The sequence below is a fragment of the Rhodamnia argentea genome, chromosome 5, assembly GCF_020921035.1.
Source record: "Rhodamnia argentea isolate NSW1041297 chromosome 5, ASM2092103v1, whole genome shotgun sequence".
Classification (NCBI taxonomy): domain Eukaryota; kingdom Viridiplantae; phylum Streptophyta; class Magnoliopsida; order Myrtales; family Myrtaceae; genus Rhodamnia; species Rhodamnia argentea.
In genome coordinates, this window is record NC_063154.1 from 2998561 (window position 1) to 3016902 (window position 18342).

Sequence of the window (18342 nt, forward strand, 5' to 3'; positions counted from 1 at the left end):
TAGCGTAACGAAAATGCCATTCATCAGAGTCGATTTGCTACATACTCTCTCCTTTCTGGTCAATTTTGCTCCCTCAAAATGAAGCTGATAAATATAATACAGATGCTTATACAATAAAATCCAAGCACACCGTCAAGTATGGTAAGTGTCATCTTAAGTTATATTCCACGAAACTCAAGGTTAAGATCCTAGCCAAGTTTAGGGGAAGCATGAAGCAACTCCTTATAAGGCTGTTCATTTTGCTTTACCCTTTCCCTTCCCATGACCTTTCTTGGCATCCAGCTTGGCTTGAACGCGAGCAGCGGCCGCAGCTTTAGCTTCTTCCCTCTTCTTCTTCTCTTCCTCCTTGGTCGCGGCAGCCATCTCCCTTTGCTTCTTCAGCTCCCTATGGAGGATTTCAACAGTGAAAAACCCTCATATTTTCTTTTTTAAAGCACTACCGACATCTTATAAGCAATGATAATAGAAATTTCAGAACTACACATATTCCCCAAATCGACCGCACAACATTTCCTAGATGACTTACTCAAGCCTAGCCTTGTCTTCTGTAACACCGCTCACTGTAAGGCCCTTGCACGGCTTGCATGCAACTAACTCCACCTCAAATATAAGAGTTGCACTGCATAAGAAGTGATAAACACATCACACTACTTCCTCCAAAAAAATAAAGAGATTTTCAGGAACTTCACAAGTAAGCTTTGATGAGGATGCACGAAGATGCCATATTCATAATAGTCAAGACAGCTTGTTAAAAGCATCTAGATATATCGAGATTTCACCAGCCCAAAACACCAACTGACATTCTGCTTCTCTTTTCTCAACTGACAATACGTAGGGTCGTTGTATAGTGGACAAATGTAATGCTAAAGAATTAAAAGAGCACAGACATTACTCTGGTGGGATATCAGGTGGAGAACCCGTGCTGCCATAGGCATATTCTGGCTTACATGTGATCTTAGCAATCTCCCCAACCTTACAAAATCAAGAAAGAAGGACATTCAATGGAGACAAAATACGCACTTTTCAGACTTGGGCAAGTTATAAATCCTTTACCTTCATAGTTCTCAGTCCAATGTCCCAAGCACTGATCACCGAGCCTTTTCCGATCTCAAAGGAGAAAAGAGTATTGTCTTCATGTGTCGAGTCAAAGACTTCACCAGTTTCAGCAAGAACTCCTTCATAACGAACTGCTCAACAAAAAGACAATCAATCAAACATTTAAGAGCAGCTTTCCACCTAAATGTAGCTATTAGGATTGTCATTCTTACTTTTCAAACTTTTACAAACAATGTATTGATGCACTCGCTAAAACCAGCATTATACTTCTTACTTAAGAGGCTTACTATTAGGCAATGAGTTTAAGTAAGCTATTATGTTGCTGAACTGGACATTGCATCAAGAAAGAAATAAAGGTTCCTATCTTCTTCCTGATTTTTCTTGGTGTAATTATGTGCCTCTGTTCCAGCAATCAACTTTAGGCTCACCATCACAAGATGGGCAGATAAATTTCCTTACTGTTACATGTCAAGGCCTAGCATTCATCATTAGTAAATTGTCAACACGAAATCTAAGGCAGTATGGCAATCATTTCAAAAGCTCTATGAATCTATGATGATGCACCATCTTATTTGGCCAAAAAGTGAAAAAAAAAAAATGCCACCAGCTAATGAGAACAAAGAATTGGCTGCATAACAACTGACTTCGTCTGGCACTGTAAGAATAAAACTCCACGACTAGTTTGTCAGCTAACTGCAATAGGGTATTGTTCCTACAAGAAAAGAAAATACCAATATAGAACACCGAGCCCAAGGTTCATCTGGAAGGTCTTTTCTTGAATAGGTCAGCTTCAAGGATGTCCACTGATAGAAACAGAAGATCAAAGGCACTTTTTTCCCTCCTTTTAACGGAGATGTTGCACTTTGCTATAAATACTTCTTTGTATACATTGATTTGGTGGGCTTCATTTTTAAGAAAGTGCTGTTTCCAGTAACATAAAAAGAACTAAAAGGTGGATTCTGACTGAACAGTACTACTTGATACCAACGCCAAAGGATATGTGGAGTATTAGTTGTATAGGAAGACAAAAAAGGCCTTAAATAAGGTATCAAATTCATGAACTTGTGTCCTCATATGCATGTACAGGATTATCAGACACGACTGTCGTTTTAATCAGACAAGTTAGCTGCATACCATCAACAAGAGGAAGGGTCTCCGAAGGAGAGACTGCATCGGGTTTTGCTCGTCTCACAATTGTCTTCATGACCCCTCCATCACCAGTCAAATCGATTGCCTCAGCCATGACTTCTATGTAAAGCCTGGCTGTATGGAAAGAGGTACTGAGTTACAGATGCATGCCAAAAGGCTTCTGTTGGGTTATGATGTGCTGGACATGCTTGATCGGAGAAGAAGAAGAAGAAGAAGAAGAAGAAGAGATGATGTGCTCAACATGCTTTACAACCTAAAATTTACAATTAAAACTAAGAAAGTGTTAAATTTCAAGGTACAAGACAAATAACTGACAAGTTGAACTACACATCCGCTTAAACTTCTAGGAGCTTCACCGAGTAAGTCATCAACAACGTCTATTAGTTCACTTCACCTTCAACTGATTAATATCTCACAAATCTTAGCAACCAATGCATACGCGGTGACATGCACTTTGAAAGATCAAAAAAAATGAAAGACCCTGCCTGACGGGAAAAAGAAAAGAACGAAAAGCTTACTTTGAATTGCAACCCTTGCGCAGGAGTGATACCCAAGTGCTAAACTTTTCAATTCATGCATTCAAGTATTGAACCTTTTAAAAAAGTGCAATCAAATCCTGCGGTATCATCTGTGTAGTAGTTGGAAATTGCCTATGTTCCATATAGTGGAAACGAGAGACGTGACAATCGGGACAGCTTAATTGCACTCTTTTCAATAAGTCTAGGATTTAGGTTAAGCTAATTGAAAGCTTCATCACTCCATTCCACAAAATTCAATAAGTCTAGAATTGCAACCCTTGCACAGGAGTGATACCCAAGTGCTAAACTTTTCAATTCATGCATTCAAGTATTGGACCTTTTAAAAAAGTGCAATCAAATCCTAGGATATCATCTGTGTAGTAGTTGGAAATTGCCTATGTCCCATATAGTAGAAACGAGAGACATGACAATCGGGACAGCTTAATTGCGCTCTTTTCAATAAGTCTAGGATTTAGGTTAAGCTAATTGAAAGCTTCATCACTCCATTCCACAAAATTCGTACTCTTCCCGAACAAGAGAACGCTGATTCAACTAAGTCTGTGCTCTAATAGTGACTACATAAAGCTGATAAACAAGTCCAATTATAATTAAAGCCAAGGACAAGCAATAATCTCATCCTCACACGACGTGTTACCAACTCATCACAGCATCCCCGGAGGGCTTAAAGCACAATCAAGCGCCGAAATTCTAATGCACAGAGCTATTCCAGCAGCTGAACATCGCACTGCATCTATACCATCCACTAAAAGAGCGCAAGAAAAGGAGACAACTGATGCAAGTATTTAACACTGACGAGAACCGAGAAAGATGATAACATGAAGAGAAAAAAGGAAGAGCTTGAAGCTGACCGGAGCAACAAGATCAGCCCCAACGATCGGCGAAGACGAAGAAGATGAGGGAGTGAAGGAGTTGATCGAGCTGCGTCAGAGATCGGCGACCGGTGGCCATAAAAGCTGCTTCTCCGCGGCTTCTCTCCTCTTTCCCCTCTGCTTTTCACTGCAGATTGTAGATTAAACGGGCTCCTTTCCGGTAATGCCACGTGGGCCCGCAAAGGCCGGCTGGGTCCGAGGATGTCTGACATTTCTTCGGCCCAAATTGGGCGAATCGGATTGGGTTTGAGTTGTGTCAATAATGTTTTGATCCAATCAGGCCCATTTAGCCCCGTTTTGACTCACAAGTCAGGCCCAACCCGGCCCATACCAATCATGTACTCAATTCGATCCCTATTGCTAAAACACTCAACTCGTATTTTAAAATGAAATGAGTGTTGTAAACGTATTTAATACACATATTATTTCGGTTTTTACCACTCTAAACTCATTTATAATCCACTTACTAAGCATAGCTAACTCATATACCAGTTGAGAAAATGATTTTAACAGGTCTAACCTAAATCAAGACATGAATTAGCAGTCTAAATTATCGTTAAGTTTCGTCTTTGGAGTTGTCCGAGTATTTTGATTTAATCGTATGGGATGCGAAAATAGCTCCACCTTTTACATCAATTGTTATGCTTGTTTTCTAAAATTTAACAAAAAGAATGTATTGTAGAGTGTGATAGCTCTATACATTCGCTCCGAATGACCAGACAGCCCAACACAATAGACAAACCTCTTTAGAGTTTGGCAAAATAGTTAATTCTACTAAGCAATGCTTAATAATCACGGCCTGATACCCAAAAAAAAAAAATCCCCAAATTTAGTTTTTATTTCAATTATATTCAAAACTTTTTTCTATCTCATAAAAAACCCAAAAAATTTACTTTTGTTCCAATTCTACTGCCTAATACAAAAAAAAAAATCTAAATTTTAGCATATGTCCCAATTATATCCATTTTTTTTTTTGTCTCATAAAAAACTCCCAACTTTTACTTTTGCTCTAATTTTATCATCGTCGGTCTTCTGTTCGTAATCATTGTTAATCAATTCTAAGTGGCTCGAATTTTCTTGTTGAACTTACCCATGAATTTTCGAAATTCAAAAACAGCAGGTTTTACGGACGACGAGATTTGGGATCGTTCGTCCAAATAATCAAATCTCCACATTTAGCCGTTCTTTGGGCTTTTGAGTGTCGGGGACAATTTGAAACGCGCCGTCTTGAGTGATTCTATATCTCCTAGTAATTTATAATGAAAGCAAATGACAAAAAAGAAATTAGGGATTTTTTTTCATGTCTGCTTTGTTTAGGTGTAATTTATTAACAATGTGAAAATGCCACGTAGGATTAGCTAATGATGATTATGAGCGGAAGGTTAATGGTGATAAAATTGAGACAAAAGTAAGAGCTATGGGTTTTTTATGAGACAAAAAGTAATTTTAGATATAATTGGGACAGATCTAGAAGTTAAGATTTTTTTGGATATTAGGCCGGTAGAATTAGGACAAAAGTAAAAGTTGAAGATTTTTGGGAAAATGCCAAAAAAGGGCCCCAAGTGTACTTGTTTTCTCAATTAAGGGCCCGAAGTTCAACTTGTGTCAAAGAAGGGTCTCAAGTGCCATTTTTTATTCAAACGAGGGCCCGAACGGGGACATTTTTGTCTTTTTACATTTTGTGATTATTTTCCTTTTTTTTCTTCTGTTTTTTTCCTTTTCTTCTTTCTTCTTCCCCTTGCACCAGCAGGCGTGAGCCGCAAACGAGCGCGAGGACCTCCGCCTCGGCTTCTCCGCCCCGCGTCCTCGCCGCCCGCGATCTCGGCCGCTCGGCCCGCGACTCTCTCATCGCCGGACGCAGACGGGTGCAAGATCGCTTCAGCCGCGATGAGCGACGCGAGGACCCCCGCCTCGATCTCTCCGCCCCTGTCGCGACCCTCTCTCGGAGCAGAGGGCTAATGGGTCGCCCTTCGGGTCCAGTTGCGTGTGAACCTTCGGACGCGGGCCTCTCCCAAGGCCCATTACCCAAATCGCAACATAAAATAACGTAGTCGACCTTCAGTGTGGTCTAGTGACATGTGTTACGTGTGCATGCCTCGGAGTCGCCACCAATCGTTTCGTGGAAGGTACGATTGGAAACCCTATCGAATAGTCGGGAGTTTCTATTCGATTCTGCGAGAACCAGAGAAATGGGATCGGGGACTTAGTTACGCCAACTATCAGAGTTGACGCCCTTTCGGTACCTAAGTTGATTGAATTTTCTAATCTCGGATTTCATGCAGATGAGTGAGGTACGAATCCTAATCTAGGAGTTCATGCGGATGGGAGTGACTATCCTAGCAATCACAATCAATCAAAGTAAATGCTCAAATCAAGGAATCCATAACGTGCGGATAAATCACATCAAATCAGCGTGGCATTCATAGTATAGCCCTATTGGCTTAGAGAAAGGTATTCAAAGCATAAGAGAAGATCGGGAATGATTTGGAAGTGATCCGCCCAAGAAGGGCAAAATCATAATTTTGTAAAAATTTGAGGACGATTTGCCAAAAAGGGTAAAACCGTCATTTCGGAAGAGATTCAGAGTGAGAAATGTTGAAAATAGGATTGGCCACTTAAACCGACCCATTTCCTAATTTCCGACATTTTTTGGAATTTTCTGGAATTTTTTTATGAAATTTTTAGGGACAATTTGCCCTTGAGGGGTAAAATTGTCATTTTTCGAAAGATGAGGAAAAGAAATCTCAAAAATAGGATTGGCCAGTTGATTGTGGCCATTCCTCAATTTTTGAGAATTTTTTGGAATTTTTGGGAATTTTCTACAATTTTTCCTAATTTTTTTGGATTTTTCTATGATTTTTTCAATTTTTTTATTTTTTTATTTATTATTAATCGGACCGGGTCAACCCGGTCAACGGACCAGTCAACCCGGTCCAAACCCACGCTCGGACCCGCGCGGCATCGAAACGACGTCGCATCAACATTTCCATTTGAATTTTCAAAAAATTCGTATTTTTTTATTCTATTTAAAAGAAATCCCGCCCAAAAATTGATGTGTGTCTCAGATTGCGCCACGTGGCACACTCTGGACGCTCCGATCGGAAGTTAAAATCTACGGACAAGATCAGGCCACGTGGTTAGTCTATGGCCCTCCGATCTAGAATTGGGATCTATGGTTTAGAGCGCGCCAAGTGTCACGCTCTCGACGCTCCGATCTATGAACCTATCTATGGTCAGGATCTGACCATGTGGCTAATCCACAGCCACTTGATCTCTTGATCAGATCTACGGTCAAGATCGAACGACGTGGCTAATCCACAACCGTCCGATCGAGGATTATTTTTTAATTCCGAAAATGATTTTTCTTTATTATCTGAATTTTGAAAATCATTGATCCAACGATCGGAAATGTGACACACGGCCAAACCTGGGCCGTGTGATCACAAAATCGATTTTTTTATTTTCAGGAAATCTGAATATTTTGACAATTCATTTTTTATTTTCCGAAAAATCCCGATCGCGACACGTGGCATTATTTCACCCGTCGGATCGATTTTATTTTTTTTGTTATTCAGTTATAACCGCCCGCGCTGACGTGGCCACCACGTCAGCGCCACATCATCGCCACGTCAGCGCCACGTCAGCGCATTGACCCGCTGACCGCCACGTCAACTTCATCTCCTACCTCTAGACTCCGACGGGATGGACGGCCGACGGCTTCCCGGCGCGATCCAACGGTGAAATCTCGGCCGATTTGGACGATCTAGGTATCGACGGAATCGTCTCGACGTCATCTATAACATATCCGAAAATCAGCGCGATCTAACGGTGGGAACTATCCTAAAAGAGGCCAAACAGGTGCGGCCAGAATGCACTTTTCCGGCGAGCTTGGTACCAATGCAGAAACCTGCTTGTCTCTTCAAGATTCTTCTATAAATCGTCTCCTCATTTCAACTAAAATCGTCATTCGTTCAAGACAAAGCACGAACCGAGCCTGAACTGCATCAACTAAACTTGATCTAGAGCTACTCTCTTATGAAAAAGGTAATAGAACGATTCCTACGTTAAATCTTACCCATTTCCTATCAAACAGCATCGGGAAAGGATCAAGAGGCTTACCTGGTGCTCCTATTGCTTCGGTTTCAGTTAGGATGAGCTCACGAACTCAAGGTGAGCCAAGGGGATTTAGAGGTCGACGCGAAGGTTTCATGCAGTAAAAAAGAACCAGCAAACATGAATAAAGAGAGATCGGGAGTAATCCAGACTTGAAACGTTGACGAAATCGCGATTGATCCAAGCTACGCTACAAGAAAATGAGTTTGAGACGTGTGACGGAATCCACCTGTTTCAGATGCTTCAGAGTAGCAGATCGGGCTTGAAGTACTCCCTCGATCGTGACGTAGCTGGTAGTAGTGATGACCTTGCTTGATGCCGTTTGAATCAAGTAGGAAAACGAGCTCGAAGCTTCTGCCCCCTCGAGCTTCAATGGCTTCCTTCTTTTTCTCCCTTTTTCTGCAGAGCCTCCATCACCCCTCTCCCTGTGCGAGCACCTCTCTCTCCCTTTCTAATCTCCCTTCTTTTTCTTTTTCTCTCTCTAATCTCTCTCTTTCCTTCCTCAGTCTGTTTTTTTGTTTCCCCCTCTCTGTTGCAACCGAAATCCTTTTTATCCAAAACTTCCTCGAGGTTTTCGTGCGCGCGAGAGAAAACTGGGCTCCAAAAGGAATCCTCCTCCCTCCCTTGCCTGGCTGTCTTCAAGTCTGTTATGGGTATTTCTGCCTGGATTCTCACGTGCGGCACACGTTTTGCCCGACCGGACGTCGCCGGGTTGGTGCGGGTCGTCAATCAAAGTTGGATCATCCACTGGGTCTTGCGGATTGGCGCCTCATTTGCCTCTTCTTTTGGGCGTCCCTACTGCTGAAGCTTTTTATGGGTGTGCATGGGAAGAATAAGGTTCTGTGCGTGCACTTTTCTTTGGGTTGGCTTAGTCAACTATTTGACTTGCTCCATTTTTTATTTTTTGTGTGCCTAATTCAGCATTAATGTGACCCCTTTTGCACTTTTAAGCTCAACATTGAACTCCACAACATGTCTAAAACCTAAGAATGGTAACACTCGGTCCAGTGGATCCAATTATACATAAACCCCCAAATTTAGCGAGCGACTCGGAAGTAAAATTTGTCCAATTAGTGCTCTTAACGACTAACCTGTGCTAATTTGACCTCACCAGTGTGTTTAGAACTCCAAAAAACTTGTGGGTCAACATTCATTTCCGCATGGGTTCGCCTTTAAAATGACCAATTTGACCCTAATTGAAAATCGAGGACTAAATTGGAAATGCAAAGAAGCACATTTTGCAATCTGCTCAAAAATTGAAATTGATTGGACTAAAATGCAATTAAAGGTGTAAGAATCAAATGTCATAACTGACTCAAAGTAAAAAAAATAAAAGAAAGACCTCAAATGATTTTTTTGGCTCAATTTAGGTCCACATTTGTGAAGACTCATGTGACCCCAAGTTGAATTTTCCAATTTTTAAATGGCCAAAATGAAGAGGGAATTAAAATAAAAATATTGGATGTTTTCCCATATTTTTTAGGCCAAAAATACTATTTTTTGTAACTTTTTGGGTATTTTTCTAATATACCAAAAATATCAAAAATTGTGAAAAATACCAAAAAATATTTTTTGTTCAAAAATGGATCCTTAAGCTTGGCCAAGGCTTCCAAAATTGATTTTTCAATTTTATGAATTTTTATGGATTTTTGAAAATTTTTCTAAAGAAAAATTGATTAAAAATCGTGTGTCAGTTGCGCCGCGTCCTTGCCGCCCGTGATCTCGGCCGCTCAGCCCGCGGATCTCTCCTCGCCGGCTGCAGACGAGGGCAAGGTCGCTTCGGCGGCGATGAGCGACGCGAGGACCCCCGCCTCGGTCTCTCTGCCCCGCGTCCTCACCGCCCGCGATCTCGGCCGTTCAGGCCGCGGATCTCTCATCGCCGGCTGCAGACGGGTGCAAGGTTGCATCGATCCGGGTAGTAATCAGCTTCTTCATTAAATCTGCTCCGACAAAACAGCAAAACATGCTCAGAGTTCCATATGACACGAACAAATCCAACGTTAAATTGTCACAGAGAAAAGCGAAAAAGGCACCGGAGAAGGTAGCGTCGTGAGAGATGGAGATGACGCTGGTCTCGCCGCCCACGTACTTGAGATGTCCGTCGCCGGGTCTTGGCAGAATCTTCCCGCCGTGGTCGCACAAAAACTTGACCTTGTTGGTCGGCGACGACACATCGCCGCCGCCTCCTCCACCTCCGCCTTCGCCTCCACCATCCCCGCCTTCATCTCCCATATCCTTCATTGTTCTTGATTTTTTGAAGTCTATTCAAATTTGACGAGACGAGACCAAAAAACAAGGTGCTGGGTAATCAACCAAGTTCCAGCAAAATCGGTTTCTAATCTTTGTTTCTTTTCTATGTTGATTAATTTTCATGGGAGAAATCTTGAAAATGGGGAGGGTGATTATCGGATGACCACAGATTTTTTTATCGTTAATTCGTTTCCTAATCCGGACTAATCATCGACCTTGCGGGACCAATAACGTCCTGGTTTTTTTGCAAGAAAAGGAAAAAAAATAGAAGAAAAAAAAGGAAAATAATCACAAAATGTAAAAAGACAAAAATGTCCCCATTCGGGCCCTCGTTTGAATAAAAAATGGCACTTGAGGCCCTTCTTTGACACAAGTTGCACTTCAGGCCCTTAATTGAGAAAACAAGTACACTTGGGGCCCTTTTTTGGCATTTTCCCAAGATTTTTTATGAGGCAATTTTTTTTTTGTTATAATTGGGACATAAGCTATTTTTTTTTTTTTTGGGGTGGTATTGAGCCTAATAATCACTAGCAAAAAGTGGTGCAAGGGCAATCATTATTCTGTAATCTGTGGGCACAAATCTTCAAGTGATCCATGTATCCACCAATTGATCGGTCGACTAACAATCATTAGACGAATCATTTTCCCGATTTCGCGGGGCCCTAAGCCTTAGGACTCTCCTACTTTGTCCTTAATCTCGTAGGTTAATAGGAAAACAACGATTAGCTTATAAACCTTGTTAGGCTGCCGAGAATGTGCATGAAAAGAAGATAAAATGACAAGGAAAGCCAACTTCTTTTCTCTCTCTTTTTTTTTTTTGGGCTGTGACCACGCCTAAAGCGATGAAAATTACATCTCTCCTTTTGATCTATTAAGTTATGGAAGTAGCATTATGAATATGCTGAAAGAATTTGGCTTGAGTTCTTTGCCGAGGGCAACATTTGGCCAAAGAAATCTCAAAGAAACCTGCCCTACGTCCCGAATTTAACTCAAAATCCGACACCCGTTAGAAAAGTTGAACCAAACGCAGCCTCATGCCTTTATTTCTTTCTTTTCAATTTGTTTGGCCAACGACACGAGAATTGAAATGGAGGTGGTCCAGGAACGGTCAAACCGGAAAGGACGCAGGCACTTTAATGCTTGAAATTGAAGATGAGTTTGCCGGACCAAAGGGTCTTTCCAATTTTGGCTTTTTTTGTTTTCTTGTAACCCCCCAACCCACCCAACCACTCCCGGGGGAGATTTCTTCTTTTATTGAATGAACAAGCGCATTAAGTTACAAGGCCCCATCGATAGAAAGTGGGCGTCCTCCACGATGCGCCCTTCTTTCTTTCTTGCTCCAATTCGTGAATTTTTTTATTTATTTTTCTCCCCCCATCACAATCAATCGAGTCGAGGTCCATGATCTGCGCTCACGACCCTCAGCCATTGGAGATATCGTTCTCCCTGTTCTAATGCAACATTTTACATTTGTTTCATTGAATTCCTAGCCACTAGTATAGTACCCGCCCGCCGTTCGCTCCATTGTATTTGTCACTCCTGCGCACCAGATCCGAGCAAAAGCTCAGGTTCAGAGTCAGACCTCAGAGAGAGAGAGCTAATTGTGGAGAAGAACTGAACTCGAGAACATCAATGGAGGAAGCAAGAAAGAAGCCTCGTTGCCCAGGATTAAATCCGTTTATTTCCCAGTTACATAGCAGCGAACAGAGAGGCCCAACACACCAATTCCAGATTTGAACTGGATTAGCAGAGAGGAGAAAAATTGAAAACAGGGGGGGAGAGCGAAAATCTCTACACACATTTCGCAAAATCTTCCTCTTATCTTCCTCGGACGCCACTAAGGAAAACGGAAACCGAAAACCCTATACTGGGTTTGGGTTTTTCTTGTTCTCAGATCAAAACCCAATCAAGAACCATCGCACAAAAAGACAAGAGGCGGGAGATCTTGCGGAAAAAAAGAGAGAGAAGACGACGAAGAAGAAAAAGATCCTTCCTTTTGTTAGACCGACGATCAGGGCCGGCAGATTTCACGGACCCAGGTATGAATCGTCATCGGGAGTCGTCGCCCGCGGAGGCACTCGACGACGCGACGGACCAGAGGGCAGGAATCGAATCCATCAGTCGCCGTAGTCGCGCCAGCAGAGGAGTGTGGTGACGCAGCGCCTCATGATGTAGAACCTCGCTCTCTGCTCGCTCACCAGCCTCGCGCACCTCCTGGCGAAAGCGCACCTCCTCTGCGACGGCGACGGCGACGGCGCCTCCTTCCTCGACAGCTTCCACTTGTCGTCGAAGTAAACCGCCGGCGCGTGATCGCTAGCCATGTGAAGATCTTATTTTTTCTCCAAGGGGAGTGGGAAATTAAAGTCTGCTCTTTATGGGTTGGTTGAATGAAGTTGTCTCTTTCCTTCTTTCCCGCTGCCGTGGTGGGTCACACCACAGACGCCCACGGAGAGAAAGAAAGGGAGAGAGAGATTGCAACTCAGGGAAGAAGATGATGTGACTGAAAGAGAGAGAAGGAGAGCATTTATGAAGTGAAGTGATGGAGGAGGAAGACGACGAAATAGAGAGGTGGGGCCCGTGGGGGTGGGGAAATATTTCGTGAGATCGTCGTACGGGGCCCTCCTTGGCTTGGGCCCCACCTATATTCATTTTTTAAAAATCACGCATGAATTTCCCAAGCTGCGACTATTAAATAACATGAAAAAAAAAAGTCGATTTTCTTACAAATGAGTTTTCGACGCTCAATCGAAAAATCAAATAGGATGTCTCTGTAATTTCTCCAATGCATTGTACTTTTGTTATTTGTAATTAATTCTTTGATTAAATTGAAACATTCCTCATTAATTGTGCCTAACAAGTGCTCGGACAGTACGCTAAGTGTCGTGATTTAATTTTTGGCGGGATATTATAAAAATATTCTATTCTGATGTAAAGATGCGGCATCGCAGGACATTACTTGGTTCATCGAATGAAAAGATATATTGTTATTTCTTTAATGTGGCAATGAATCGCGACTTCAAGCGTTACGTGTCGGATGGTCGGATAATTGTTTCAAGGAAGGAAAAATGGGAAACTTGCGAAGCCAAGAAAAGAGAGAGAAGATGGAAGAAGGACATGTTGTCCTCGATAAGTTGACGTTGAACCCCGATATCTATTACATGTTAAGCGGTAAGAAAAGATTAAATTGCATAGTATAATTACTTGAATTTTCTTACGTTCTTTTTTTTTTTTTTTTGGCGTTAGAGTCGGAGGACATGTTTCGGTTTTTTCTTCTTTTCTAAAGATTCATGCAACACATTGTAGCCCGTTGAAATGGCGAGAATTTTGCAAGTTGTACGTGACATGTGTGTAAAATTAAGAAATGTTTCTCGAGGCGCATTTGGTAATCAAGATAAAACTTTGGATATGATTAAATTTATCTTAATACTGTGTTTGGTGCCTGCTCAAGACAGGATAAAGTCGAATATAAAAGGGGTATTGCTAGGATAAAATTATCCATAGGGAATGTGGGAGAAAGTTGGATAACTAGATATGATTTTTAATATAGGGAATATAAAAGTTATTTTTTGAAATAAAAAAATTTTGAATTAATAAAATTAAAATAGTATTTGGTTATAATTAACTTTTGATTTCTAATATAAATAAAAATCAAAATTACGAAAAAAACAAAACAAAAAGATTTGTTTTTGTTTATATATTTATTTTCGTTTACACCAACTTAGGACATCGGTACTATGAATAGGGAAACTTACTGATATGCCGAGCCTCGCATAGATTGGGAAATGGATGTTACAGTACAATAGGTGAATTAGAACCCCTCTTCGACAAGTCGTGTTATTATAGAAAAAAGGATAAGTGTCAAAAAAGTCTTAAATTTATTGTATTGATGCCAATTCATTTCTAAACATTTTTTTTATACCAATTCAGTTCTAAACCTTTTGTGTTAGTGTTGATTTAGTCTTAAATCTTTTGTATCTGTGCCAATTCCATCATTAACCTTTTATATTTATGCCGATTGAGTCAATCTAGCCAATTAGGAATATAAAAGGTTTAGTACTGAATTGGCGCAAATGAAAAAGATTTAGGATTAAATTGTTACACATGCAAAAGGTTTAGTACTGAATTGATCTAATGCAATAGGTTTATGACTTTTTCGGCACTTTTCCCAATAGAAAAAAAAAATGAAAGTGTGCCCTTACTCAAACAATTTATTGTGATCTGGTTGTGACATATTATTATTTTTTGGGTAAGGTTGTGACATATTATTGTTCATACCTTCATTTATGGACAACCATACGATCATGTTCATATCATACGATAACCGTTCTTCTATGGACTTTGGATGTGCAATTAACTTTTCCTTTCGAAAATTTTGTTGTGAAGCTAATTTTGTAAAGCTAAGGGAAGATCATACATTTGATCAAAGGAAGAGCACCCGAAGGAATCGATCATTTGGAGGTTTTCGATTAAAAACTTGTCTCAAGTCAAATCGCTTATTTTGATATAGAGAAATAATTATATAACTATTTTTGATCCGTTGTGAGATTAACAGCTTCTTCTGGACCTTAAATTGTTATGAGGTTCACGCATTTAATAATTTGTTATCCACAACATATGTTATTATTCTCACGGTCATCAAAAAATTATTATGATAACAAAATCTTTTTTATAATAAGTTTGCCGGCCAAACATTGTTGGAAATTGGCTAGGGCAACAGGCAATTCCTATCTTGTCTTGGATTTGGGAATGAAACAAGAAACCAAAAAACTCGACCACAACGTAGTACGCGAATAGAAGCCCACCAAAGGACGAAGCTTGATGCTCAGATGGATATGTCTATTCCAAAAATAGGTGGGCTACTTAGGATTAAAATAGACAATTGAGACATTACGTAAGGTTGTATTAGCGGGAAAGTCAATACAAACGGGCCCAGCTTGCTCACACCCTTACGTGTCGTGTTTTAATTAAGTCCGTCCTACTGATTCCGTGACTAAGTGGGATTAAGTATCTAGCCTAAGCTAGGATTAACAAATGAAGGTGTTATTATCGGCCGATTAGGAAAACGCTAATCACACGATGACATTTTGTGTTTTCACATATCACGTATTTATATATGTGTCTGGGTACCTATATACACGTAAGGGTGACATTACTCGCCACCTAAAATTAAATGAAGAGATAATCATGTTTATGTAGAATGACAAGATTATTCGATTGACTAACTTAATGGGTGTTACTATATACATACGTCAAGTTGACTTCGTTCTCTCCTTTGCTTAAGATCAGACTCATATGATTGATCTAGCAAAAAAAAAATTTTTTTGGTAAGTATTGATCTAGCAATGTTTGTCTCCATTTATTCTTACTCATCCTTAATTCCTAGCTTAACTTATGGTTTCATAATTATAGTATTGGTCTCTACGTTTTTGGATCACCAAGAGGGAGCTCAAGTCCGAGCCCGTCAACATATTTAATTTGACCCACATTCTCTCAAAAACTTAAATCAATAAGTTATGGATCAACTAGAATATATTAACCGCTTAACTCCATATCAATTTTCCGATGTAGGATTTCTCTAACATAGCTCACACATGCATCCTAACAAATAATATGTCGTTACCTAAGAGAAAAGTTACAGCACATACGAATGTTGACGCTTTATACATAGAGTATCCAAGATCATCATGTGAAACTTTGAATTTAACTCGTTCGAGGTATTGTCTGTTTCGGCCCGTCTCATTCCGAGTCTCACTTTTTTAGAAGGTCACCCGTCAAGAAAGTGCAAACACCGCGAACACCCTCAATTCCAAAGCTAAGCATTGTCGTTATCTCAAAAGACTCATATGTGACTTAATTTCAACTTTCACATATATATTCCGGATCTCATGTTTGGTGCACAGTTCCGTTTATGTCCCATTCGCCATCTTAAAAGTCTGTCATGAGCTGATCCTTGTCAAGACCCTTATGCTCTAGTGATTACTCTTCGGCCTCGATTTTGTCATTTATTCACAATAGATAATCGATCTAGGCTCTCACTGTGGAGAACTCTACATGTATCCGGTCGGCTCGTGCTTCCGAGTAAATGCTAGATTTTATAGAAATATGTGTCTGAAATTGGGCTCTCTCTCTCTCTCTCTCTCTCTCTCTCTATATTTGGCGAACCCTCCAATCGTAGCTTGCGTTTCTTGATTTTTAAGCAATGCGGATGTAATTAGCTCTGCTTCTTTCTGGCACGCCGATGGATGACAATCAATTACGCTTGCGCACACGTTTCATCATCCATCCTCGATCGAGAAGCTGCGAATTAATCTTACACCGACCGGTTTCGATAGATGGAATGGCGAACCAAAAGATTTTACGTAGGCGGAATAGGTGCCGGCGCTGAGATTAGCGCATTGCGTCGGAAGAGTGTTTTCCAAGGATGTTTTCGCCGATATCGAGAAAGCGATTAAAGCACTTGTCTTCCATGCACCAAAGCCCCCCGGGTTTTTGCACCGACCATCCCAATTTAATTACGCTCCGTGCATCGCGTTTCCAAATCGGATCTTAATGCTATGGATAAATAACATAAATGATATCTTAATTCTGATCAAATGTGCAATGTGATCTAACGTTAAATTTATTTAATGTAGTCAATGAACTTTGATACAATATACAATAACATCCCCGAACTTTAAATTTGTTCGATGTGGTTATTGGCACATACTTAATTTAGTACATGAATTGAATGAAAATATTCAATGTTTGTTGTCAATCAACTTGAATTGAGGAATGATAACATTGAACGTTTTCATATGGTCTATGGACTAGATCGAGAATGTATCAAAAGTTCAGGGACCGCATTAAACAAATTAAAAGTTCTGGACTAAAGTGTAGAGAGAAAATTGAACTAATCTATATTATTATCCCCAATTCTAATTTGATTTTTTTTTTTTAGAATTACTTCGTAAACCGCCGTATTGTAATTAAAATTATCAGATAACAGCCTGATTTAATATTGGAATTTTTTTTTTTGGTCGAAATTTAATATTGGAATTTGGAAAAATAAAAAGGGATAGAATTTCCTTGTTTCTTGGGGTTTCTTTTTTGCTATCTCGGGAATACGATTACACCACATGAACTTCTTGACATTTATCCTCCCCCACCATATCATCCCAAGTTTATACAGGATTAGTCTGATGGCGCAACGCACGTGCGAAGCCGCCGTGAAGGGCACACGTGTGCCGGTGGCGGCACCGTCGGGGCGGGAAGGCTCTGGGATCAACCGCAAATTCATCAGCCTCTGCACGTGTGCCTGTACCACCGACTATTTTGCTCATCCTATGTAAATGTGCGGTTTTTTTTTTTTAATCTCCTCTTTAAGTTTTAGCATTCGTGCAACTTAGTCCTCTTTAGTTTTTTTTTTTAATCCGTGCTATTTGGTTCCTCCAAATTTTACTTTCGATAAATAAAAAAATCCTCTAACTTTCTGGATCCGTGCAATCGAATGCCTTCGCGACCGCTCTCAAAAAATGTCAAAATTAATTGAAAACGTGGGCTATTTAATATGGCGCAAGGTACTTACCTCGCGAGGATTACAAAAAATAAAAGTTAGAGGACAAAATCACGCAAAGTTTGAAAACTTAGAAATCTAAAATCGGACTTAGCCCTCGTTATCTTCCCTTCCCTGTATGGAAGCACTTGGTCCAGTGGCACTACCAAAAGCCCACGATCTATCCAGCCGTTGTTATTCAATCCAAAGAACTCGTCACTCAAAGGAGAACAATCAAATGATAAATCACGCACTCGTCTATCAACTTAAAGCCCAAGGTTTTTGCGAAACGTGTTGTCTTTCTTTCTAGAGATTATTTAAATCGGACAAAGCCGGCATGTTTCGCGAAATTATACTTGGTTCGAGGAGATTGTCGAATGGAACTACCAAGTAACATGCGCACTTGCCAATTGAGAGAGCAAGGACAATCATGATGGCGAGTATGTACATCAGCAACGAGTGTACAGAAATCCGGTTTACTGTATTAAGATCGGATCGAACATTGTGCGTGTCGATTTTTACGTATCGGATTATTCCAGGTCGTCATAATTGCACTCCTATACCGCATACACCCAGTTGTCGGAAAAAGAACACATTGCCCAATGAATTATTCCATCATGTCATTCCATGAATAATTCTTCATTCCATCTTTGTTCAAAAAGAGAAAGCATGAATCCACATGTGTCATACTGTGTAGTATCCCCCACAACCTGCTTTGAGTAAAATCCTATTTCTTTATATATGGTATCAAATAAGTCTAAGTTATATAAATGTAGATAATCAACATATATATGTCTCGAAAGCTACTAGCTCGATAATCTGATAGTATTGTTTA

At 40.4% G+C, this 18342-nt stretch overlaps 1 protein-coding gene across 1 annotated transcript; it reads right to left on the minus strand.

The window, feature by feature from the left end:
• Positions 1-3: 3 nt before the first annotated feature.
• LOC115743726 (peptidyl-prolyl cis-trans isomerase FKBP20-1) lies at positions 4-3732 on the minus strand. The gene is made up of 6 exons (XM_030678649.2): positions 3593-3732; positions 2191-2315; positions 1054-1187; positions 893-972; positions 527-619; positions 4-385 (listed from the first exon to the last, which is right to left on the minus strand). The coding sequence occupies exons 2-6, from the start codon at positions 2297-2299 to the stop codon at positions 235-237; spliced, it is 567 nt and encodes a 188-aa protein (XP_030534509.1). The 5' UTR covers positions 2300-2315; positions 3593-3732; the 3' UTR covers positions 4-234.
• Positions 3733-18342: the final 14610 nt, after the last annotated feature.